This window comes from Diorhabda carinulata, chromosome 4 (assembly GCF_026250575.1).
Source record: "Diorhabda carinulata isolate Delta chromosome 4, icDioCari1.1, whole genome shotgun sequence".
Taxonomy (NCBI): Eukaryota; Metazoa; Arthropoda; class Insecta; order Coleoptera; family Chrysomelidae; genus Diorhabda; species Diorhabda carinulata.
In genome coordinates this window covers 33,458,882-33,485,591 of record NC_079463.1, presented here as the reverse complement: position 1 = coordinate 33,485,591, position 26,710 = coordinate 33,458,882, and the positions used below count along the sequence as shown (strand labels likewise).

The following is a 26,710-nucleotide window of genomic DNA, read 5'->3' as shown; positions in this document are numbered from 1 at the left end:
GTGACGTGAATTTCAATGAGACTCTGTATAAATCAACTTCATTATCTTGTCACTTATGTTAATTTTCTTATAAACGCCATTCGAAACCAAAAACAAACCTTCCAAAACTAATCTATATTATAACCTCTGTATCTACCAGACTTAAAACATCTGATTTATACTTAAAAATATATTCAAAATCAAAAAACGAAGAATTCAAGATTTTACGGTAGATTTATTAATAAATAAAGCTGATAATTCATGTAGAACAATTAAAACAAAACTTTATCTAATTCAAAACAAAAATTTCTATATATATATATATATACAGCCACAAGTATGCAACACTCAATACATGAGCTATTTACGACACACGATTTATTAAAGTAAAAAAGATTTTATAAAACAGTAGTAAAAACAAAATATTTACTCAAATTTTAATAAAATTAACACGAAAGTCATATAAGTGCCCAAAAATACTCAGTATTTAACCTAAATGATTATTAATATAACTTGAAATTATGCAACTCTTAAAACAAATTCTAATACTAGATAATTTATTTAAAGAAATTTGTTTTTCGTGTGGATAAACTTGAAAGTACGTGAAATTGATTTCATCATATTATGTGCGAATAAAATCAAGACGACACACTGTATGTAATTCTGAAGATGCGTGTCTTTTAAGTCAAGTTGTGGCTGCACATTCTTCAAGTTCAAGATCATCGACCGTCGTCGTTTTTGCGTTCAAGTTCAAGGTTACAAACGTTGATATTTGCAGAATATTACTATGCAACATGCTTCTTCAATTAAACATTTTATAGCGAGGAAAAGAATCCAGCAGCTGTTGTTGAATTATTATTTATACGATAAATCTGCAGTGAAAATTTATTGAGGATATTATAAATTAGTTGTTTTTATTATTAACTGGTTATATACGTAATTGACGGTTTAAATGGTTCTGTTTCATGTCAACTAAACATTTATTATTTAATGTTTATTTCGTATATTTAATTTACAGATTAGAATTGGCTACATCTAAATTTTCGTTAAAGTTTAACTAATGGGGAATAAAACTTTTACTTACAATAAAGACAAAATGGCCGACTTGTCAAACGTACGTATTATATAATTGTCAGTTGTCACATATATAACATACATATTTATTAATAAATTAATGATATAAAGTCATAATAGTTTTTTTGTTTATTAAATACATTTATTTGTTAAAAGTTTAGCTAAACGTACTGAATTGAAAATTATGGATTTGGTAATTCTATCATAACCTGTAGAAAATTGTTAGGACTAAATTACAACGTTGCCAAGTTTCATTATGTATATTTTATTAATCGTAATAATTATTATTGATTCCAAAAATATTATATTAAATAATTAGACGATTTTTCAAAAGTACGTAATAATATTTCAAATATTTTGACATTTTGACAACTAAAAACTCATTTTATCATATATTCTCGAAACGTTTTCGTTTAATGCTATCCTAGAATTATCCAGCTCTCGTCGAGTTTTGGGGGGAGAAATTCTGTCTCTTGCTCTCATCCCCTCAACAAGCTATGAGGTCACCCTCTGCCACCCTAGCTAGACTGTAGAGGAAAGGGAGAAATTTGGGGATGGGGAGAGCACTGCACTTGTTGTAGTTCATTCCTCGTCTACTTTCACTGAACAAGGGCGGCGATAAAGGTGGTTACGAGGTTTAAAATTGTAGAATAAATCGAAAAAAAAATCATTATGATATCTATTAGTCAATAAAAGTGAGAATTAACGCTTTTAAAAGTATTTTAATTATCAAGAAAATCAATATTTACGCATCTTAAATCATGAACGAAATTAGGATCATGTCCTTATACTGATAAATATGTTAAATAACCTAATTATTCATCAATTACTACAAGATAAACCTAAAATAACACCCTAATTGTAAAAAAAAACTTCTTATAACTCTACCGAGTCATTTTTCATTCGGAATTAAAGAAAGACCAATAAATAACAACTAGATAGTCTGCATATTAAAAGCAGGTCAGTCCCCGACGTTACATCAGGCCACTGACCTTGGGAATACAGTCTAGTCGTAGGGTTGTATTTAAGTACCATATGCATATTTAAAATCGGAGTGTTATAATTAACATTTTCATTAATTAAATGAAAAAATAATTAAAAAAACTACCAGAATATTAAGAAGAATATTTTACATGTAGACATCAACAGACTTTTACTTAAAAAAGTTATTAAAAGTTACCGAGTTGCTGGACTATAATACACATAATATTGATTTTATTTTATACCTTGGATTAAAAATGGCGGATACTACTCAGTTTAGTGCTGACATCTTTGAGTGAGTGGATGTAACTTATACTTATGTAAAATTTATGAAAAAGTTTGATACAGAATGCAATGGATTAAATTGTACACTAAAATATTTCAATAAATTAATAATTGTATTGTATTACACGTTTTTTTTCCAAAATAGTTTTAGTTGTAATAAGTATATTACAGGAATATGTATTTTATAATAAACATTTTTAGTTTCTATGTAATAGATGTCACTGCAATAACTTATGGTTATATTTCTTTATTATCCTTATTGTGAATAGATATAAAGAAAGATACGACGTTTCTTAATTTTGTGATTATTGATAATAAAAGAAAATACAGTATTTTTTATTTGATAAAATAAATTAGTTACCAGAATATAGATTTTACGTATTAAGGTGGCAGCATTTATGGTTGGAATCCGAATGACAGGACGCCATCATTAATGAAGTTTGTAGTCAAAATTTGAGCACGTGGAATATTACCTCTGCTTAAATATTGTTTTTATTGTTGTTTAACAACTTTTATTGTGAATCTTGTGTGACAAATATCACCCAGTGGTTTACTGATCTCGTTAATATCAAAAAGAAGCAGTAACAAACTGTAAGTGTTCTTATTTTTCATGTTTTTGTTTACCACTATCTAGAAATGTGGCCGGCTTTATGCTTTATCCATGTCGAAAAATTCGGTAATGAGATATTTTAAGCATATGTTCAGTGACATCAATTTTCGACTAATTTGGTGCGGATACACTATTTCAATCAAAATTAAATCAATTCAACAATTATTTCGATATATTTTTCATAGTATAAGGGTAAATATGTTGGGTTTAAAACTATGATGGGGATATAATTAGTACACTGATTTTTTATTGGATTTAAAAAGTATTGGATAACCAATATTGTGATCTAAAAATGCAAAATAAACAATGTTTGGGTATTCAAACGATAGTTATTTTCCATAAATATTTGTAATAATTACATTTACCTATTTTAACAGATTTTTTTTTTGCTAATCATTAAAAAATATATGTAGTGCGTGTATTGAGGTTATTTTAAATGACCGAATTTTTTACTACGTAGAAATTTTTTTTACAGAATTTGAAAATTTCTCTTTCCGGGTTTATTTATACGAATTGATAGTCGATCGTTCCAAATTATGATATGAATATGATAGTGCCCTGTATATATGTGTTATTCCTGTTAATATGATGAATGTAGCTGAAATCAAGGTCTTCTAGTGTTATTTTATAAATTCTTGAAATATGTTGCTTTCATTTTTCATAATGAGAAAGTATCCTATATACAGGGTGTACTAAGTTTGAAGTTTAAAAAAAATATATGAAGTGTCGATGTACTTTGTACTTCTAAGTGATTTTTGAAGAAATATTTTTGTAATTTATCAACTTTATACTATTTTTATCGAATATAGGGCAAATTTTAATGAAATACTTGAGAAATTGAACACCATTATCTGGCTTAACCAGATAATGTCAAGTGGTTATGTCACCAGTTGGATATTTCACAAAATCCATTCACCATTTGATACAATCGTTTTCATTAAACGTGTTTTGATATCAAATAACGTAAATTTATAAACAGTTTTTAATTATCACCTTGCAGTTCACAATTTTTGTATATAGAAATACAGGATGGTCAGATAATTCGTAGTAATTAAACACTTGTATAAGTTACAAAAAGTATTATTCGTATAACGAACTCAAATAACATTAATAGATTGATTTTTGAAAATTTAAGTTTTTGATGACATTTTCACTGCATTGACATCCATTTTGGATATATAAAAACTTGTATTTTTATCTGACGACCCTGTATATTAAGTATAGTAAATAGTTTGAGATAGGTTGAAATCAAATAAGATAATATCAGATTGATAACATGAAGAGCAGGTTTTTTGGTTGAATTTCTCTTTTATTAGTGTTAAAACGAGTCTCTTCTCATCTCAAAATTAATGGCAATGAAACTTTCAATCAATTAGTGCATCCATTTTTAAAACTTTCAACGAAAGTATGTTCCTTTATTAATAAATTTTGTTTTATCACTTGGTATTCGATTTACTAAAATTGTTTTCCTTGTATTTGATCAAACGATCTCACGGCCTCTCTCTAGATACAGCGCTGTTGTCAGTTTTCAGATGTTAGTCCCGGAAGTCGTAAATAATTTTTTGACATTTTTACCCAGATATCTCTTTCATTTTTGTTCGTACAAAAAATTTGTAACGATCAAAATTGTAGGATATTTCACGCTCTATACCGTGATGAAATTAAATTTTCAAAAATAAATCTATTACACCCAAAATTTTTCGAAATTTGTTTTAAAATTTTTTTTTTATATTTAAGTAGAAATTATCTTTGTTTTATGATTTAAAATTTCATTTTAAATCAGATGAGAATAGTCCTTCAAAAACCACACAATTTGAAAAAAAAAATTTAGTCCCTATTTATATTTTTCGAATGTATATAGTGCAATTCAATGCCCGGACTAACACAGCGCAAGGTGTGATTATTTTTTTTTATTTTTAGTCGTATAACCTGATAAAAAGGCTTTTAAATTTATTTATATGTTAATTAAACAATTTGTAATACAAATTAGAAACAACGTATATAAATGGATAAGATACAATGTTTAAAATTAGTGATAAGTGGCAATGATAAACTATACGCGATTTGTTTATTGCGGTTTTACATAACATGTTGTCGATACTAAATTTAAAAAACATTCGCTTACGTTTTATACACAAGAGAATATCCAAAATTCATTTTTTAGTTGTTTCCAATATTTCGGTTTTTCTACTATCTCTTTCGATCTATTACGCTATTATTAAATATTTTTCTTCTCCTCCTGTATATCAGTATTAAATTTTTTATGTTTATTGTCTCCATAATATTTCGTCGTCATCAATATCATTGTAATTCGATAAATCTGTCAACACCGCAATCGTTCTTTCCCGCGTTTCAATTAAATCTAATATCGAGTTGTCCTTGTATCACAACGCGCACGCGCGAACTTTTCGAACATTCAAGAATCGAGAGAAGGCAACACGTCCACGTGGTATGTGTTAGCCGGTCAGACACGTTGTTGATGTTGTTAATATCATATAAAAAAATTATTATAACAGTTATTTGTTTTTGAATTCACTCGGAATTTAGTATTTAGAATACTATAAGTGTGTGGTATTGTGAGAATTGTTTATTTTTCGGATGAATTGTCATTTAAACGATGGTAAGTTTGCCATATTGTTTCTTGGTTTTACTTTGCAATTTGTTACTTTCGTAAACGAATTTATATATGCCGTTTGGAATTTTGTTTTTGTAGAAAATTACATATTGACGTTAGAAATGATTAGATTATTGATTTTTTTTTAAATTTTATTAGTTTTGTAACTAAAATGGACGTCTCCTTCTTTGTTGCCATACGAGTGATTATAGATTAAACGATTCATACTATAAATTAGTTTAGGCCGTGTTTATAAGTTACGGAATCGAATTAACGTCTTAAAATAATTGTCAGTTAAATGAATGTTTTTATTTAAAAAAAAAACTAGTTTTTATGATCATTTAGATCTAAATTTGATTTTGATTATAATGAGTTTTTCTTTTTAATTCAAATTAATGATTATCTCCTAACCTATTTGATTTTCTTTTCATATTTATTGAGTAAAAACAGGAAATTATGTTATTTTCCTATCGTGTCACCAAAAAATCGTTGTATTTCTCCAGGACCGGTTCAAGTTAATTTCAAATAAAATAATATAATATTTAACGTAATTATTATTTTAATATCTACTGGACTATCTGGAACTTGAATATAAAACCTCTTTCTGATAAAAAAAAACTATGAATGAAATCGAAAGTATACGAATTTTAGTTAATCTGTGTTACAAATAAAACTAGAATTAATTTACATACATTATCATTAAAAAACAGATACACAGTTCAAAAGGTCACTTATCGTAAATCAAAGTGTATGTTTATATATCAAAATTAATTTTAAATTAGTCTTCATAAATTGAATGGCGGTTTTTTTAGTTTAAGTTTTTTATTATTGGATTTTCTCTTGTTCCATAAATTAAATTATTATTAGAATCGAAATCCCTGTATATAGAGCGGAATTGTGTATGTAGATACTAAAAAAAGGACTATCGTTACAGTTTACATCTCTTCTCTTCTAATTTTATTGCGAAAAAATTCAATTGACAGTATAAAAAATTAATCTTTAATGAAGTCTACTTTACTTTCGCTTTTTTTATTTTTCAAAAAGTCTGACAATTTTTTGAATGATTTTTTGTATTTTATTTATTTATTTTTAAATTCGTACACATTTGACGAGCGTCAGACCCAACCTCAAATTATCAGCGTTTCTGAAACAATTACATAAAAATGCCCCCATCTCCCAACGAGTTTCTATCTCTCTCTCTCCCACACACAGTGGTTGGTAATATAGACACACTGGTTCTATTTCGTCCGCGGCGTTGCCAAGCTAATTGTTTTTCCTAAAAATTTCGTAATCTACTACGAAGTACTGTTGACATTTATACTGATAAATATATTGAAATGTTTTATAATTTTTTTTTCGATACTGTATATTTAAGCCATGGTAAGCGATAGTAGTTTTTGTAGATAGAAAGTTGACACGGCGAAGTGAATGTAAACTGGTTTAAAAAAAAAAAGATCGCTATTGATTGTTAATTGTATATTTTTCTTTATATAGGGTGGTTCTAATTTATTTTTCACGTTTAACGTATATACCTAAACTTTTTTATATAATTTTGGCGAGTAAATCATATATAGGTTGTCCTCCATTTTCGAAACGTTTAGTACACAGGTTATTGGTGTTTTTTTTTTCGTATTTCGAACAACCTCGTATATTTTAGGTTTTTTATTATTTATCGTGGATAGGCTTCAGCCCAGTAGTATTTATTTTACTCCCACACACATTTTGACAGTTCCTGTTCGATTACGATTTTGTATGAATGAAAATTTAGGTTTTCATGAAAAATTCTTCTCACTGAACGATCGGAAAGTGTAAATCCAACGCATTATTCATAGAGTTAATATTGAATATAGACGGGAGTTTATTCATTTAGACCCGGGGGTTGTTTAGTTTATGCTTCGTGTTTATAAAATTTTTTGACCGTTCCCGGTATAAATTTAAAATTTCCGCATCACGTTTAATCAAATTAAACAGTGATTCACCGATTGTGTATATCCCAAAGCAACGATTTAATGGAAAATTATAGTTTGCTAATTTTACCTTGGAATCGACAAAAATAAAACCAGCGGCGTCCGGAGATTTATCATCATAAAATTGTATTTGACACGATTTACGTATGTAGATTTATTAGAAAAAAATTACTATTAAAATTTTTGAAAAAAAAAATTATAATAAATTTTTTATTAATTAATTTAAATAACTTTCCACCCTGTATAAATTTATTATTTTGACTTTCCTTGTATTTATAACGGATCTACTTAATACGAAATTGATATATATTATAATTTATTTATATATTTCTAAAGGTCGTCTGGTTTTTGTAATTTCCACGTGTTTTTGACAAAAAATTTCATGGCAGTTAATTTGACATTGACATTTCAAGATACTTAATTATTTTATATCTACTATATTCGAACAATTAACATTAACAAACATCCAAATATTTATTTCATCCCTATCTAATAGTAAAAGAAAAATCGATTTTGCACAGACATTTTTCAATGTTGTTAGTAACCTTGAAATCCCGTTATTTCCTTCCTGCTATCTTTGAATGGAAGTTTTTCTAAGATAGAGAGCAATTACATCGTTGCCAGATTCATTTGAACGAAGATTTTTATCTAATCATCGTTTTTTACGAATACTAAAAAATTTTCTTAAATAAATTTATATAGATAAACTTACTGCCATAAATCCTTGACCTAGCGCCCCAAAAAAAGCTATAAAAATATGTTTTCTCTCAACAAATTTGATGCTAGCAATTTTTTACTGACCTTGAAAATTAAATTCCGATCTTTCGACGCCGATGAGCGTTAAAATATTCCCACCACAATATTTATTCAGTATTAACTAATTTTACGAGGGTCTTACGAAATATTTGTTTACGAAATTTTAATTATATACGTAGTTTATATTTTATTTTTGTCCGAGTTTTAATTCTATTTCAACCAGGTTCCGAGTACGTCCGCCATACAAATGTCAAATTTGACGTATATGTAGGCGTATCTCAAAACTTAATTAGCGACCCTCGTATAGAATTATTTGAAATATGACGTTCCAAGGTATCAGAAAACGTCGTACTGTACACTAAATTTTAAATCAATAATTTCTCGGGTTCGTTAAATAACAACACCCGGTACAAATTTGATCATTTTATTTCGTTTTCGGAACTTATTTTTACAATAACACGTACTAAAAACTAAAATAATTTAATAATGATAAATCCTCCGTCTGAAGGTTTCCCGTATAACCGTGGCAACGTGGCAAATCTGTTCATGTCGCGTTCGTCGTAAAGCCGAGTCTCACCCGATCGCGTTTTCCTCCATCTTTTATAACTTAAGCTACGTTGCCAGCTGGTGTAGAATTTCGAATATAAATTCAAAAAAATATTTATGATACGAGGTGGGTTGAAAAGTTAAAATTCATTGCAGTCATAAAACCAGAAAAATATTCATTTTATGATACGAGGTATGTTGAAAAGTAAAATTTCGTTACTATTATAGAGTCAAAAAAATATTTATGATACGAGGCGCCTCGAAAAATTAAATTTCATTATAGTAATAAAACCAAAAAATATTCATATTTTATACTACGGGGTATGTTAAAAAGTAAAATTTCGTCATGATCTTGAAACCAACAAAAAAATTTATGATACGAGGTATGTTCAAAATTACAAAAGTCAATTTTGACGTATATGTTGGCGTATCTCGAAACTTAATTAGTGACCCTCGTATGGAGTTATTTGAAATATGACGTTCCAACACCCGGTACAAATTTGATCAGTTTATTTCGTTTTCGGAACTTATTTTCACAATAACACGTACTAAAAACTAAAATAATTTAATAATGATAAATCCTCCGTCTGAAAGTTTCCCGTATAACCGTGGCAACGTGGCAAATCTGTTCATGGCGCGTTCGTCGTAAAGCCGAGTCTCACCCGATCGCGTTTTCCTTCATCCGTTATAACTTAAGCCACGTTGCCAGATTGTGTAAAATTCCCTAGATTATTTCGAATTAAACAATGTAGTGTAATTGTCGATATTATCAAGTCCGACTGGTGACATCATCATTTTCACATCGAATATCGATCTATTTCAATATTTTTCTACGTAGTAAATTATTGATTATTGATATCGATTTTGTTTGTTGATTTAGGATCGATTCGAATGATATTTACGGTATTTATTGATATGATCCGTCATTTAAATATTTGTTTAGTTATTTAAAACGTCAAAAGTGTCAAAATGAACGGATGTGACAATCGTATTTTCAGGGTAGTGTCGTTCATAAAGAAACTAACCGTGGATCGATCAAGTTATGGCCCCGTACCATTCACGTCAATTGCTAGTGTGGACATTGCCAACTGTAGCCGTTCTACTCAGCTATTTGTGGTTCAAAAAGAAGAGAATTGGACCTCGAAGTGACCCGGGGGATAAATCGACGTCGCGCAAAGAGGAAATCCAAGAAAAATCTCTATTCGAGGAATTGAACGAGGCGGAACCGACGATTCCGACGGCGTCTTCAACGCCGAACAAATCGTTTTCCAGATCCCTCTCCGGCGTGGAATCGTCTCCCATAGATATTGTCATACCCCCGGAATTGAGGGCTACGAAAACTACCCCTCGAGTCGTATCCGACGAGGACCTCGATTTGGAAATCGAGAAAATTAAATCGATGAAAAACGGACATTCGTTTTCCGTTAAAACGGACTCGCCCGCCGACGAAAATATTTGTTCGAAAGCGAAGAAAAATCAGAAGAAGGAATCGGGGAAAATGGCCCAGAAAGATATGGCCATTGTCGAGGAGAAATTGACCACTTTGAAGATCGGGAAAAATAAAGAGTGTCCCAAGAAAAGGGAACAAAAAAATACCGAAAGGGATTCCGCCAATCACAGTCCTTCCGATGTCATGTTGGCCAGCCCTTCGTTAAGCAGCATCTCCGATAATCATAGCGAGGTGAGAAAAATTTTTTTTCCCGTACAAATCGTCTTAATTTCGGGTGTTTTTTTGTTAAAAATTCGTTTTGAAAAATTCGGTACGAAAAAAACTAGGGGATAGAAATATTTTATTAAATATCTTCGAAAATATTGATTTTAGGGAAAAAAGTTTTTTATAAAAAATGAAGCTCATAAAAAGCTCTACAAAAAAGCTCCTATACGTTTTTTACGTTAACCTATTTTTTTGGATGTTATCTCGACAGGACTCAAATTAACCTATGTACCCCCCTGTAACAACCAAAAAAATAGGTTTACGTAAAAAACGTATAGGAACTTTTTTGTAGAGCTTTTTATGAGCTTTATTTTTTGATTTAAACTTTTTTCTCTAAAATTAATATTTTCGAAGATATGGGGAACAAACGAAGGATTATTTTTTTGTTCCTTTAATTTTACGTGAATTTAATGAATAGTTTGGCAACAGCGCAAAACTACTTTAGGTAACTGGTCTTTCAACGATCGATTCACAATAAAAAAATTACTTTTCACTTCGTATATAAAACGCACAAATTTATTTTTATTGTTTTATTTTTATTTTTAACTAATTTTACGTGAATTCAATGAAAGTTTGGCAACAGTGCAAAACTACTTTAGGTAACTAGTCTTTTAACGATCGATTCACAATAAAAAATTACTTTTCACTTCGTACAAATTTATTTTCATTTTTCATTTTACTTTCTTTAAAAAAACTTCAATTAAATTACTTGAATAAAAATATGATTTCAATACGTAATGTACAACCCACAAAGCACATACTAAATAATCGTGTAGCTGGATTTTTATATACCAGTGATATATAACAGTGTTTGTATGAATACCACCTCTAAGCTACTTCACTGATAAGATTGTGGTTAAAGTACCGCGTTACGTGACATTAACACTTTACACTTTAAAGTTGGAAGTAGTGTCGCTAAATTGTGATTCGTTTAAATGGCTACGATTCAAATGTCAGTGGAATGACAATTCAAGAGAAGCAGGTAATAAAGACGTTCGTTTAAAATGACGTAACTTCCGGAAATAAATATCGTTATGTTTTTTTCTAATTTGGAATAAGTATAAGGGTAAAAAAAATATTTGTGATACGAGGTGCGTTGAAAAATTAAATTTCATTGCAGGAATAAAACCAGAAAAATATTCATTTTGTGATATGAGGTACGTAGAAAAGTAAAATTACTTTACGATTATAGAGTCAAAAAAATATTTGTAATACGAGGTATGTTGAAAAGTAAAATTTTGTTACGATCTTAAAGTCAAAAAAATATTTGAGATACGAGGTGGGTTGAAAAAGTAAAATTCATTGCAGCCATAAAGCTAGAAATATATTCATTTTATGATACGGGGTATGTTGAAAAGTAAAATTTCTTTACGATTATAGAGTCAAAAAAATATTTGTAATACGAGGTATGTTGAAAAGTAAAATTTTGTTACGATCTTAAAGTCAAAAAAATATTTGAGATACGAGGTGGGTTGAAAAATTAAAATTCATTGCAGCCATAAAACCAGAAAAATATTCATTTTATGGTACGGGGTATGTTGAAAAGTAAAATTTCTTTACGATTATAGAGTCAAAAAAATATTTGTAATACGAGGTATGTTGTGATACGAGGTGGGTTGAAAAATTAAAATTCATTGCAGCCATAAAACCAGAAAAATATTCATTTTATGATACGGGGTATGTTGAAAAGTAAAATTTCTTTACGATTATAGAGTCAAAAAAATATTTGTAATACGAGGTATGTTGTGATACGAGGTGGGTTGAAAAATTAAAATTCATTGCAGCTATAAAACCAGAAAAATATTCATTTTATGATACGGGGTATGTTGAAAAGTAAAATTTCTTTACGATTATAGAGTCAAAAAAATATTTGTAATACGAGGTATGTTGAAAAGTAAAATTTTGTTACGATCTTAAAGTCAAAAAAATATTTGAGATACGAGGTGGGTTGAAAAAGTAAAATTCATTGCAGCCATAAAACCAGAAAAATATTCATTTTATGATACGAGGTACGTTGAAAAGTAAAATTTCGTTACGATTATAGAGTCAAAAAAATATTTGTAATACGAGGTATGTTGTGATACGAGGTGGGTTGAAAAATTAAAATTCATTGCAGCCATAAAACCAGAAAAATATTCATTTTATGATACGAGGTACGTTGAAAAGTAAAATTTCGTTACGATTATAGAGTCAAAAAAATATTTGTAATACGAGGTATGTTGAAAAGTAAAATTTTGTAACAATCTTAAAGTCAAAAAAATATTTATGATACGAGGTATGTTCAAAATTACGATCATTGAATGAAAAAAAAATGTCATTGTGCTTGATATTATACAAGGCGCGTTGAAAAATTAGATTTTCTATAGAAAAACGTTTAATACAGCTTCTGTAATACGAGGCGGGTTCAAAAATTTGAAATTTATCGACGATTATCAAAAAAGAAATACACAAAATATTCGTCACTGCTGTTTTCGTGGTAGTACTTGTTAAAAATATGTCAAGTACTTAAAATATTATTATAGATTAACTGATTAAAAAAAAAAAAAAAATTATTCATCTCGATAATCCGTCAAGTACAATGATACGAGGGATTATTTTAATAAAAAAATTAGATTCCAAAAGTCGTTTCAATAATTTATATACAGGATGTACGAAAAACAATTACCCGCGTAAACAATTTTATACGACGATATACAGGATGTTGGAAAAACATATTTTCAGGGTTCCAGCGATAGCGGCAAAGGCGGCAGCGACGTAGCTACCCCTCCCCCTTCCCGAACCCCAAACATCGACGTAACCGCCACGTTGCCAACTTTCTACGAATTCGTCATACCGCAATCTTTGGTAGGAAAATTAATCGGCAGAAACGGCAGTTTCGTATCTCAAATAAGGAACACGACCAACGTTTCGGTAATAGTCAGGGCGCATCCGAACAATAACAAAATGAAAATTTGCTCGATAGAAGGCGCCACCCAGCAAATCGAGACCGCTTTGAAAATGATCAGAGACAAATTTCCTTCTAAGAGATATCCCGAAGTTACGTTGGAACAAATAGATTTGACGCCGGCGCCCCCCGTAGTCTCCCTAATTCCCGATTATTTATACGTGAGTAGGACCGCGTTATATTTTCGTGTGTGTACATATAAAGTTTGTCGTTTTGTTTTTTTGTATTTTCAGTTGAAGCTCGTCGAAGGTATCAACAACGACACCGTTTTGAGTTGTCTCGTCGCCCCCAATCACCTGTTCCTCCAACAACCCACCCACCCCTCGTTCCCCAGTCTAAATTTATTGACGAATTGTATGAACGCGTGTTATTCCCAAAGCGATTCCCCCTTGATACCAACGCCGGTGGCCGATAATACGGTGTGCGCCGCTTATTCCGTCAACGCCTGGTACAGGGCGATCATATTATCTTCGGACGTACAAAACGATACGTCCTATATCAGATTTTTGGATTACGGCGGTTTCGCTTGGGTGGAAAATTCGAAACTTCGACAGATCAGAGGGGATTTTATGTTGTTGCCTTTCCAGGCGGCCGAATGTATTTTGGCGAATATTATGTCTATAAACGGTAAGTTCGAGCGATCTAAAACATTTTCTTTACGTCCGGCAACGGCGCTTTTAACTTTTTTTTTATTTATCTTTTTGAAAAAACGAAACAATATGAGAAAAAAAATTTTTTTCATATAAATACAGGATTTCTTGATACATCTGGCAACAGCGTTTCGAAAATTTGTAAATGAAATTGTTTTTTTTTTTTCGCAATTCGTAATATTTGAAACGAAATTTCGTCAATTTTTTTTTTATTTGTAACTAAGAAATTTCGTGACGTCTGGCAACAGCGCTTAAATTTCGATAGAATTCGACAAGGAACTGGTTTTTTTCAATAATTCGGATTTTTTTACGTCCGGCAACGGCGCTTTTAACTTTTTTTTTTATTTATCTTTTTGAAAAAACGAAACAATTTGAGAAAAAAAATTTTTTTCATATAAATACAGGATTTCTTGATACATCTGGCAACAGCGTTTCGAAAATTTGTAAATGAAATTGTTTTGTTTGCAATTCGAAATATTGGAAACGAAATTTCGTCAATTTTTTTTATTTGTAACTAAGAAATTTCGTGACGTCTGGCAACGGCGCTTAAATTTCGATAGAATTCGACAACGAACTCGTTTTTTTCTATAACTCGGATTTTTTTACGTCCGGCAACGGCGCTTTCGACTTTTTTTTTTATTTATTTTTTTGAAAAAACGAAACAATTTGAGAAAAAAAATTTTCTTCATATAAATACAGGATTTCTTGATACATCTGACAACAGCGTTTCGAAAATTTGTAAATGAAATTGTTTTTTTTTTTTTCGCAATTCGTAATATTTGAAACGAAATTTCGTCAATTTTTTTTTTATTTGTAACTAAGAAATTTCGTGACGTCTGGCAACAGCGCTTAAATTTCGATAGAATTCGACAAGGAACTGGTTTTTTTCAATAATTCGGATTTTTTTACGTCCGGCAACGGCGCTTTTAACTTTTTTTTTTATTTATCTTTTTGAAAAAACGAAACAATTTGAGAAAAAAAATTTTTTTCATATAAATACAGGATTTCTTGATACATCTGGCAACAGCGTTTCGAAAATTTGTAAATGAAATTGTTTTGTTTGCAATTCGAAATATTGGAAACGAAATTTCGTCAATTTTTTTTTGATTTGTAACTAAGAAATTTCGAGACGTATGGCAACAGCGCTTAAATTTCGATAGAATTCAACGAGGAACTCGTTTTTTTCTATAACTCGGATTTTTTTTACGTCCGCATATTTTTCTTTATGTAAACTAGTTTCATGTGACGTGTGGTTTTGATAACGTTTTTTTTTGTAATCCGTAATTTTTGATTGAACCTCCTATACTATCGAATATAATTAATTTTCGATTTTTTTGTGATTTATTAATTTTTTTCCATTAAAAACACATAAAACTTTTCTATTTGATTTTCATTTGTATAATAATTTTTTTTTTTCTTAAAAAAAAACCATTCGAAATGATTTTTTTATTATTGAACATTCCTCAGAATTTATCAAAAAGTCGAGAAATATCATTTTATATTGTTATAAATATTTTTAAATAATTACAGAGGATGGATCCTGGTCTGAAGATGCTTATAATTTAGTAGCCGATGTTGCCAAAGGTTCCATAATGTATACGCAAATAGCCGATTACACGGAAGACGGAATACCACTCGTATTAATATACGTAGTTGTAGGAACGCAGGTAAAATTATCAAAAAATTCATTTCTAAATTGTTAAAATTTCATGTTTCGCCTGTTTTTCAACCATTCTCATATTCATTTAACCTATAACCCAGCCCTCGCCGACAGGTTTTAACCGTACGTCCCACAATTGAAAATTTTTTTATCTAAAATCTAACACACATCGACCGTTTTTCACCGTACGGTTGTAATATCGCAGATACGTCCCACAACCGTAAAAATTTTCATTTGAAACTTAGATCACACCGACGGTTTTAACCGTATTGCTACAGTCTCGTCGATACGTACCTTAATTGAAAGAAACTCTAAAGCCGAGCACACACCGACCGTTTTTAACCGTCCGATTCTTTTTGTGCACTCAAAATCGTTTAAGGAAACTTTACTAACCAAATATTTGAGGTTATGGGTAGATGTTTTAACATTTTGTATTATTAGCCTTTTTTCTTGGACCTCTTCGGTGTAAACTCACCCTAAGTGGCGTTAAACTCCGCGATAGAAAAAATTTTCATTTAAAACATAGCACACACCGACGGTTTTTAACCGTATTGCTACAATCTCGTCGATACCGTCCCTTAATTCAGAGAAATTTCAATGTTTATCTAAAGCCGAGCGCACACCGACCGTTTTTGACCGTCCGATTCTTTTTGTGCACTCAAAATCGTTAAAGGAAACTTTACTAACCAAATATTTGAGGTTATGGGTAGATGTTTTAACATTTTGTATTATTAGCCTTTCTTCTTGGACCCCTTTGGTGTAAACTCACCTTAATTGGCGTTAAACTCCGCGATAGAAAAAAATTTTCATTTAAAACATAGCACACACCGACGGTTTTTAACCGTATTGCTACAATCTCGTCGATACCGTCCCTTAATTCAGAGAAATTTCAATGTTTATCTAAAGCCGAGCGCACACCGACCGTTTTTGACCGTCCGATTCTTTTTGTGCACTCAAAATCGTTAAAGGAAACTTTACTAACCAAATATTTGAGGTTATGGGTAGATGTTTTAACATTTTGTATTATTAGCCTTTTTTCTTGGACCCCTTTGGTGTAAACTCACCTTAATTGGCGTTAAACTCCGCGATAGAAAAAAATTTTCATTTAAAACATAGCACACACCGACGGTTTTTAACCGTATTGCTACAATCTCGTCGATACCGTCCCTTAATTCAGAGAAATTTCAATGTTTATCTAAAGCCGAGCGCACACCGACCGTTTTTGACCGTCCGATTCTTTTTGTGCACTCAAAATCGTTAAAGGAAACTTTACTAACCAAATATTTGAGGTTATGGGTAGATGTTTTAACATTTTGTATTATTAGCCTTTCTTCTTGGACCCCTTTGGTGTAAACTCACCTTAATTGGCGTTAAACTCCGCGATAGAAAAAAATTTTCATTTAAAACATAGCACACACCGACGGTTTTTAACCGTATTACTACAATCTCGTCGATACCGTCCCTTAATTGAGAGAAATTTCAATGTTTATCTAAAGCCGAGCGCACACCGACCGTTTTTGACCGTCCGATTCTTTTTGTGCACTCAAAATCGTTAAAGGAAACTTTACTAACCAAATATTTGAGGTTATGGATAGATGTTTTAACATTTTGTATTATTAGCCTTTTTTCTTGGACCCCTTTGGTGTAAACTCACCTTAATTGGCGTTAAACTCCGCGATAGAAAAAAATTTTCATTTAAAACATAGCACACACCGACGGTTTTTAACCGTATTGCTACAATCTCGTCGATACCGTCCCTTAATTCAGAGAAATTTCAATGTTTATCTAAAGCCGAGCGCACACCGACCGTTTTTGACCGTCCGATTCTTTTTGTGCACTCAAAATCGTTAAAGGAAACTTTACTAACCAAATATTTGAGGTTATGGGTAGATGTTTTAACATTTTGTATTATTAGCCTTTCTTCTTGGACCCCTTTGGTGTAAACTCACCTTAATTGGCGTTAAACTCCGCGATAGAAAAAAATTTTCATTTAAAACATAGCACACACCGACGGTTTTTAACCGTATTGCTACAATCTCGTCGATACCGTCCCTTAATTGAGAGAAATTTCAATGTTTATCTAAAGCCGCGCGCACACTGACCGTTTTTTATCGAACGGTTGTAATATCGTTTATTCGTCCCTTAATTGAGAGAAATTTCAATATTTTTGTGAAGCTGAGCGCACACGGACCGTTTTTAAACGTATTATTACAACCTCGTCGACACCTTCCATAAAATTTATTTAAAGCTCGGTACACACTGACAGTTTTTAACCGTACATGTTTGTACGTTATGGTTAGTTTTTGATTTTATATCTAAAGCCTATTACACACCGATTTCATATAAATTGAACGTATTTCTAATATTTTTTTGTTTATTTTCAGAACGTAATATGTTTGAACGAACATTTGGTGAACAACGGTTTCGCTCAGTTCGTACCGGAGTCCCAACCTGTCTACGAGGAAAATCAAGTGGAACAAGCAGATTGCGGCGTGTCTACATGAGCGTCGCGTTCGTTTTTTTTTTTTCTCTTTCGCCCACAATGGGTTTACTTTAGTCACTTGGTTATCCTCCAAGCACTCGTTAAATAGTTGAATTATCACTTTTAACTGTCGCTCTTTTTATTTTTTTTTTGACATCCTCTAATCTGTCGATTCGGTTTTTATTTAAAGCCCGGCTTACATCGACCGGTTTTAATCGCGCGATCAAAATTTCGCGCCTTTCATCCGAAGTCGAGTTCGCGCCGTCCGGTTTTAATCGTACAAAAACAATCGCGTTAATTTGACCCGTGATTAGTAGGGTTTTATCGATTTTCATCTAAAGCATAGTTCACAACGACCGGTTTTAATCGCACGAACATAATCCTATTAATTAATCGATAATTGGAATCAGTTTTATCTAAAGCATAGCTCACAACGACCGGTTTTAATCGTACGAACATAATCCCGTTGATTAACCGATAATTGGGATCAGTTTTATCTAAAGCATAGCTCACAACGACCGGTTTTAATCGTACGAACATAAGCCCGTTAATTAACCGTCAAGATCACGTTGATAAATCCCATAAACAGTTGGATTTTTTCAATTTTTATTTAAAGCGTGGTACACACCGACCGTTTTTCACCGCGGGATTAAAATCTCTCCAAATTATCTTCCCATAAGTTATTTTTCTTCTATTTTCGTTCAATATTTGAAATAATTTTTCTATTTTTATCTAAAACCTGACACACACCGACCGTTTTTAATCGTACGATTTAAACACCGCTCGTAAAGAGTCTCAATTTCAATTCGGAGATTATATAGGAATAAATAGAGCGACAGTTATTATTGTTGATTTGATATTTTTTTTTTCTTTTCGTGAATGATTCGATAGTTTAAGTGATTCATTGTTTCTACCCATTCGATTCATTTTCCGATATTTTAACAATAAATTTATGATTTGTTATGAACGGATTATTTTATATATTTAAGGTTAGTTTTTGATGGTGATTGTCGTCGGCGCTTTTTTTTTCTAGCTGCTAGGGATCGTTTTTTATTTTAATTTTTTTGTTTTCGGTATTTGCATTTTCATTTTTCATCTAAAACCAATTTGAGGAAATCCGCGACGTATAAAAAACGTTGTTCGTAACGCGTTTCTGGCGAAAATTATATCGCAACGTTCGTTTTTGGTTACATATAAAAGGCGCGGTGGTGGAGCATCGCGAGAAATTGCCTTTGAAAAGAAATTTTGTTCCAAAAGAAAAACTGACGTCGGAAAAATTGAATCTACCGATAAATTTCGTGTTCGTAAACAAAGAAGCTCACGAATAATTTCATTTGACGTCATGAGTTACTGAAAAGTCATATTACATTAATGATGCAACGCGAGAAACTGCCTATGATTCATTTATTACGCAGTAGTACCAATTGGTTGGAGTTTTTTGACGTTTTTAGAAGAAATTTGATTGAAAGTGAAACAAAATCATGATTTTTAGTGATTTAAATACGGATTTTGTTCCCGGATAAAACTTGACGTTAAAAGAAAACTGAATCTACTGATAAATTTCGTGTTTTTTATCACGAATTATTCGGAATGACGTCAGAAGTTACTGAAAAGTCATTTTATTTGGTGGTACAACACGAAAAACTGCCTACGACACGCGCATTTCGCAATGTTGCCAACTTGTTGAAATTTTTCGTGGTTTTTGGGATCTAAATTCCGATTTTGTTCCCGAATGAAACTTGACGTCAAAAAATATCAAATCTCCTGATTAATTTCCTTTTTTCATATAAGAAAAATCCACGATTAATTTCAAATGACCTCATAATTCATCATATTTTGGTATAACATAATGATACAACGCGAAAAACTGCCTATGACTCACGTATAACGCAGTGGTGTCAATTGGTTATAATTTTTTGACGTTTTTAGAAAAAATTGAGTTGAAAGAAAAACAAAATCCTGATTTTTAAGGATCTAGATTCTAATTTTGGTTCCTTAGAAAACCAAAAAAATTGAAACTCGTGATTAAAATTTACTTTTTAAATAAAAAAAACACGAATAATTTCAAATGACGTCAGATGTCAATTTATCTCGGTAATGTTCCAACGCGAGAAACTGCCTATAACCAACGTGACAGGCTGTTATGACATTTGAAGAGAAAATTCCATTCGCAGACTAAAAATTATGGTCTTTACAATCTATATTGAGAATTTGATTCTTTTTATGCTCAAAACATAATATAATGTCCATCTCTGTCAAAAAAAATTATCGAAAAACGTCACAATTATCTGAAAAGTCACTTTAGAAGTTGTTATAACGCGAAAAACTTTCTATTACTGACGTGTTACGCAATGGTACCAAACAATTTTTAACGTAGTAGTGGAACGAAGTGAGAAACTACCTCATTTGACGTAATGACAACTGGTTGACATTTTTAGAAGAAATTATGTTACAAAAACAAAAAACTTACCATATAAATACAGGATTTGACACTAATTATGATGTAAAAAATGAAATTCACTACTAAATGTACAATCAACTCATAAATACTATGTAATGACGTCGAGGTATTTTATTATACTGTACGGCGGTAAAACAACGCGAAAAATTGTCTACGTCTGTGACGTGTCACGCGGTGCTGCCAAACGGTTTATTATGATATTAACTATCAAAAAAAATTGTTTTATTTTAATAAATTTAATTCATATTTCGAAAAATTATTTATAGATCACTGTATATATCCATTTGGTTGCATTTTAGTTATTGAGTTTCGAAATTCAGGTAACGAAAATTCAAATTACCAAAATTAGAAAAAGCACAAATTTATGGTTGGAAAATGTCTGGTTTCATTTCGGGGGGTCGAGAAAAATAAATAATAAAATTACGTTTTTAGAACGTAGGATTAAAATTTTTGATAGAATCGTTTTTAATTTTTTTTGACGTTTTTTCGAAAAATCGAAAAATAAAATTTTTGCTTTTAATATTTTTTATTATTTTTCGATACTTTTTTACAAATTTTTTTCGAAAAAAAAATGTAAATATATATTGAATATTTATATTAATTTAAAAAAATATTGTCCCCAAATTACGTATTAAAAATGAAAATAAATATTCATAAAATAGAAAAATAATATAAATGTTTATTTAACAATACAAAATATACCCCCCAGATTACAATTTAGATTTTATCGATTTAATACGAAAAAATTTTTTGGAAAATTCTTTTTTTTTTTTCACAACTGTTTATGGTAAATTACAAAATTTTAAATTTTTTTTTGAATCTATGTCTTAAACAATGGAAATAAAAATATTTGCAAAAAGATTTATTAACTTCAATCAGTGGAAAAAAAATTTTAAAAATCCTAATTTCTGCAATTTTACCCCCTTTATTATTTTTGTAATTATTGGAACATAATTAAAAAGAAAATTTATTTTCTAATTTATCGAATAAATTGTTTATTTGAAAAATTTTCACCCCCCTAGATTATTTTTGTATTTTTTGGAATATAATTGAAATCAGAAAAATTTTAAAAATCCTAATTTCTGCAATTTTACCCCCTTTATTATTTTTGTAATTATTGGAACATAATTAAAAAGAAAATTTATTTTCTAATTTATCGAATAAATTGTTTATTTGAAAAATTTTCACCCCCCTAGATTATTTTTGTATTTTTTGGAATATAATTGAAATCAGAAAAATTTTAAAAATCCTAATTTCTGCAATTTTACCCCCTTTATTATTTTTGTAATTATTGGAACATAATTAAAAAGAAAATTTATTTTCTAATTTATCGAATAAATTGTTTATTTGAAAAATTTTCACCCCCCTAGATTATTTTTGTATTTTTTGGAATATAATTGAAATCAGAAAAATTTTAAAAAAATATTGATTTTGGAGATCTTTTCGCAGCTTTTTTTGGCAAATTACAAAATTTCAAATTTAACACTTTTACAAACTTTTTTCCTAAATTTACGTATTATACAGTAGATATCAAAATATTCGCAAAAAATAATTAAAATTAACTACTAATAATGAAAAAAACTGAAAAATTCGAATTTTTATAATTTAACAATTAATTAAAAATATTGAATTAAATTTTTTTAGACTGTTTCCCATATTTTATCACCATTTGACAATATTTTTAAAGCCGCCTTTTTCGACCTTCAAATTATTGCTAAAAAGGACTTTAATTCAAAATTCTGTAAACGCCATTTTGATTTTTTTTGAATTTTCATTTAACTGAATTAAAATAATGGGTAAACGTTTAGAATAATGTGTATATTCTCAATCTCCCTTGTATCTTGTATCAAACTTAAATAGTAAGTAAAGTTTTCGGGTATTTATCGTTGCTTTGGTATTTTTTCGTGACTGGAAATTCTCAAAATATTCAAAAATTACTAATTAAATTTCAGATTCGACGATTTTTTTCATTTTAAAACAATTTTCGGACCATTTTTTCGAAATACCCCGTATAAAACATGCTAATTTGACGTTTTCAATATCTCAGAATCCATTTATCTAAACCTTAGTTTCCAATTCGAATTTATAAGAAAATTAAAAAAATAAAACCGTAAATAATTATTTCTAACTTTTTTCTTAGTGTACATATTTTTTTCCCCAATCAATTTCTAATCCTTTTAAAATAGGCCCCCCTTTTAATTAATTCAAAAAGTAGGATATTCTTATATTAAGGATTTCGATAAATGGATTCCACGATCTAAAAAACGCTAAACTAACGTGTCGTGTCGTAATTTTTTCAAAAAAAATTATTTGATAATTTCCAGTTTATTATCGGTTACATATTATGCTACATGAAACCTTTTTTTTTTAATTTTAAGTAGTTTTGTTTTTAGAATATATTTACGTATTTAGTGTTTTGTACATAAGACATTCTTGTAAAATATAATGTTTTTGGATTAAACATATAAACTAAATAAAACAAAAAAAAATTATTACGTTTTTATTCATTCCCTTTCCCTATATAACATTTTTAATAATGGATAACCCCGTATACAAGATATCATATTCGTCAATCGATAATGAATTTCTATCAATTAGCGAAAAAATCTGGCAACAACGCTATAATAAGACGTTTGAATCACATTGCCGCCATCTTGGGATCGATAATAATTTGACGTACATCACCATATCCTGTCAAATTTTAATTCTATTGATTTAACTTTAAGAGTTTTAATGGGGTAAGAGTAATCATGATATTGTACTACCCCTAAAATTAATTATAAACTTTAATATACGAAAGTAAAGTGAATGTTACAACAGTAAAAGATAATTGGCGCCTAACCTTTTATATCTGTCAACGGTAGCTGATGGCCTCGTTTGTGAGAGATACCAGCCAACATAGACTTGTGGCGTACTGATTTTATTTTATTACAAACGTTATTTTATAGAATTCTTTCGAAAAACATCACTTTTCGGTTTGAAAGTTCTCTATGGTTACAAAACATACCGCATTTCAATGGTGAAAAATCGATTCTTTTCTACGATCACTCACCTCTTTTCATAAACAAATACTAAAATGGTTTTATCTGTCAAAATTTGATGAATCGATCTTTAAATCTCGATTAGTGATAAAAAAATCGATTTCTTTCCATGATCTATCGACCTATTTATTGTAAACAAGATTTAGGAAGTAGTTAAATCGATTTTATCGATACCTCCATGATTCAAATGTAAAAATTTCAAAAAACCACGTTTTATGATTCGATTACTAGTAGAAAAAATCTATTATTTTCTACAATCACTCACCTTTCATAAACAAATCGATTTAACTGTCAAAATTTTGTGAATCGATGTTTTATATATCGATTTGATAATAAAAAATCGATTTTTTACGATCATTCACCGGCTTTTTAAAAGCAAACTTTTTGAATGGGATGAAATCGAGCTACGAGGGCGGTTGAGATAATAAAATTTTCCCAAAAACATGTTTTAGTGGTTAAATTGGGATTTAAGGGAATAAGGGAACAAAATAAAAGCACGGATTTCAAATAAAACAACTCCGAAACCTTAAAAAACTTTATTCTCAACTCCTTTCGTCGAAATAAAAAATAAAACAAGTCGAGTTCTCATTTATATGATGCCAATCTTGTTGGCAACATCTAGGGCATCGTAATCTCTAGCCAATCGAACGTACGCCTTCTTTTTACCATCGGGCCTAATTAAACTGTTCACTTTCGCCACATTGATGTCGTACAACTTCTTAACGGCGGCCTTAATATGATGTTTGTTCGCCCTAGTGTGAACTAAAAATACCAAAGTGTTGTTATCTTCGATTTTCTTCATCGCAGCTTCGGTGGTCAAAGGGTATTTGATGATATTGTAAGCGTCCATACGAGATCTATGGGGTACACTCTTTCTGGGATATTTGGGGGTTCTCGGCGGTCTCAGAGTTTTGGGGCGGCGAAAATGAACAGAAGTACGGATTTTTCTAGAATGGGTGCCATTAGGACCTTTGATTACCTAAATAATATTAAATTTTAATAATAAAATCTGTTTCACCATAAAATATTTGGAATACAATCAAAAATAACTCGACATTTTCAAAATATTTTCGGTTTTGTATCATGATTTAGCGATTTAGATGGTTAGGAGTCCATTTTATCTAAAATTAGCACTTCCGGGAGAAATATCTTCATAATTAAAATATTCAACTACATAAGAAATAATTAATTTTCACTTTTTTCTTAGTGTATGTCTTTAGTCTATTACAAAATGAAACCTTTTTTATTAATTTATAAATCCCATTCAAAAATACCAACAGGAAGTCGACATTTTTATACATAAAACCGGAAGTACTAATTTCCGTCATCTGAGATTTCGATAAATGGATTCTGCGATCTCGAAAACGCTAAATTAATGTGTTTTAACATCATCGTAAACCCCATAGTTACATACTATTATTAGTATTATCTAAATACGTAATTTTTTATATATTTTTTGATGTTTTTAATCACGATTTTTAAATTAAAATGTCGATCTCCACTAGTAACGCCCTTAGTAGTTCGTAAGGGCGGGTTGCAAATAAGAGATTCATTTATTTCGCACCATACGATAACCATACTTAATATAATTGAAAAAAAAATTAAATACTGTATATCTGGTGCCTAAAATTACATAATTATTAATAAACAAGCAAAATCCAATTGGTTATTCCACAATTGAAATTATTTAAAATACTATTTCACTTTAATCAACATTAAAGTTAATAGTACACTTGTATAGTGACTTAAGGGCAACAAAAACTATCAAATTTACTCAAAAATTTCAAATAGGGAGCCAAAAATGAGTAACTTACAAAAAACGTTGAAGAAATGACTTACGAGGGGTAAAAAATAGTACGACTTTAAAAAAAAAACAAAGTTCACAAATGCTTAATAAAGTAAAAAAAGTTGGAAATCACATAAAAAACACAAATTTACAGAAAAACTATCGTCACAAACACTATTTTATTAATAATTAATTATAGAACTTACCTTTTTCTGTATTTTCAAAGCTTTAGAAACTTGCGCAGCACCGGCAGCAGGTTTCTTTGCCAAACCCTTCTGTTGCTTAACAGGAACATTCTTCTTAGGTTTACTAAGCAAAGTTGCGGCCTTAGCTTTAACTGGAGCTTTGGGTTTAGCAACCGCGGGTTTACCGACCGTTGGTTTCTTAGCTCCTGCTTTTGCTGCTGGTTTCGCGGCACCTTTACCCGCGGTCTTTCCAACTTTACCAGCTGCAGGTTTAGCTTTCGGAGCGCTAGGTGCCGTTGCACCTTTCCCAGTGGAAGTTTTCGATGCAGTAGCAGGAGTTTTGGGAGCAGCAGCGGGTGTTTTTGTCGTTGGTGCTTTTGGTTTCTTTTCTGTCGCTTTTGCCGCGGCTTTTGGAGCTGGTGCGGGGGTTTTAGAACTTGTCGAAGCAGCAGAACCACTCGCTTGTGCTGCCGCTGGCTTCTTTTTATCTTCTTTCTTCGCAGCTAAAATCAAAATTTAAAATTGTTAACATAACCTATATAACTATATCAATAGAAATAATAATAATTAAAACGTATTAAATATTAATCAAAAATTGAATACAAACGATTAAATTGATAAAACTGATATTTCCATTTAATAAAAAGTAACATGTGGATATCACCGCGTGGCCAAAAAATATCGAACTTTAATGATAAAAACTAAACACTTAAAACTGTATATAACATTAAAAAATAAAGTATTAGATCTATATATTATTATTTTATTCTTATTATTATAAATACACAATCAACAAAGTGTTCTTACCGGATTTATCCGCAGACTTTGGCTTCGTAGGTGCCATGTTACGGAGACATTCACTAAAAGGAAGTTAATTTAAGTAACCTAAACAGATTGACAGATCGACGGAAATGACATTTACTTCAAAATTTGGCGGTGACTATGAATCGTATGGAAAATAATCAAATTAGGACA

The 26,710-nt window shown here is 30.3% G+C and overlaps 2 protein-coding genes across 3 annotated transcripts; one reads left to right on the top strand and one right to left on the bottom strand.

Annotated features, from left to right (window-relative positions):
- Positions 1 to 2,710: 2,710 nt before the first annotated feature.
- LOC130892465 (A-kinase anchor protein 1, mitochondrial-like) lies at positions 2,711 to 19,231 on the top strand. 2 transcript variants are annotated; one of them, XM_057797899.1, is made up of 6 exons: positions 2,711 to 2,910; positions 9,811 to 10,493; positions 13,248 to 13,631; positions 13,704 to 14,097; positions 15,651 to 15,787; positions 18,165 to 19,231. In XM_057797899.1, the coding sequence occupies exons 2-6, from the start codon at positions 9,855 to 9,857 to the stop codon at positions 18,282 to 18,284; spliced, it is 1,674 nt and encodes a 557-aa protein (XP_057653882.1). In that variant the 5' UTR covers positions 2,711 to 2,910; positions 9,811 to 9,854; the 3' UTR covers positions 18,285 to 19,231. The 2 variants fall into 2 exon arrangements, with proteins under 2 accessions (XP_057653882.1, XP_057653881.1); XM_057797898.1 differs by lacking the exon at positions 2,711 to 2,910 and adding an exon at positions 5,336 to 5,549.
- A 5,054-nt stretch (positions 19,232 to 24,285) lies between these two features.
- On the bottom strand, positions 24,286 to 26,666 carry LOC130892862 (60S ribosomal protein L23a). Its single transcript, XM_057798539.1, has 3 exons — positions 26,543 to 26,666; positions 25,757 to 26,238; positions 24,286 to 24,743 (listed from the first exon to the last, which is right to left on the bottom strand). Exons 1-3 carry the CDS (start codon positions 26,577 to 26,579, stop codon positions 24,354 to 24,356), a joined length of 909 nt encoding a protein of 302 aa, XP_057654522.1. The 5' UTR covers positions 26,580 to 26,666; the 3' UTR covers positions 24,286 to 24,353.
- Positions 26,667 to 26,710: the final 44 nt, after the last annotated feature.

What these genes read in the sequence shown, in the direction of transcription:
- LOC130892465 (XM_057797899.1), top strand. Translation starts at nt 9,855, where the DNA reads ATGGCCCCGTACCATTCACGTCAATTGCTAGTGTGGACATTGCCAACT. An exon ending in GAATATTATGTCTATAAACG is followed by an intron (nt 14,098 to 15,650) that starts GTAAGTTCGAGC and finishes AAATAATTACAG; the next exon opens with AGGATGGATCCTGGTCTGAA. An exon ending in ACGTAGTTGTAGGAACGCAG is followed by an intron (nt 15,788 to 18,164) that starts GTAAAATTATCA and finishes GTTTATTTTCAG; the next exon opens with AACGTAATATGTTTGAACGA.
- LOC130892862 (XM_057798539.1), bottom strand. Translation starts at nt 26,579, where the DNA reads ATGGCACCTACGAAGCCAAAGTCTGCGGATAAATCCG. An exon ending in AAAGTCTGCGGATAAATCCG is followed by an intron (nt 26,239 to 26,542) that starts GTAAGAACACTT and finishes TTTTGATTTTAG; the next exon opens with CTGCGAAGAAAGAAGATAAA. An exon ending in CTTTGAAAATACAGAAAAAG is followed by an intron (nt 24,744 to 25,756) that starts GTAAGTTCTATA and finishes AATATTATTTAG; the next exon opens with GTAATCAAAGGTCCTAATGG.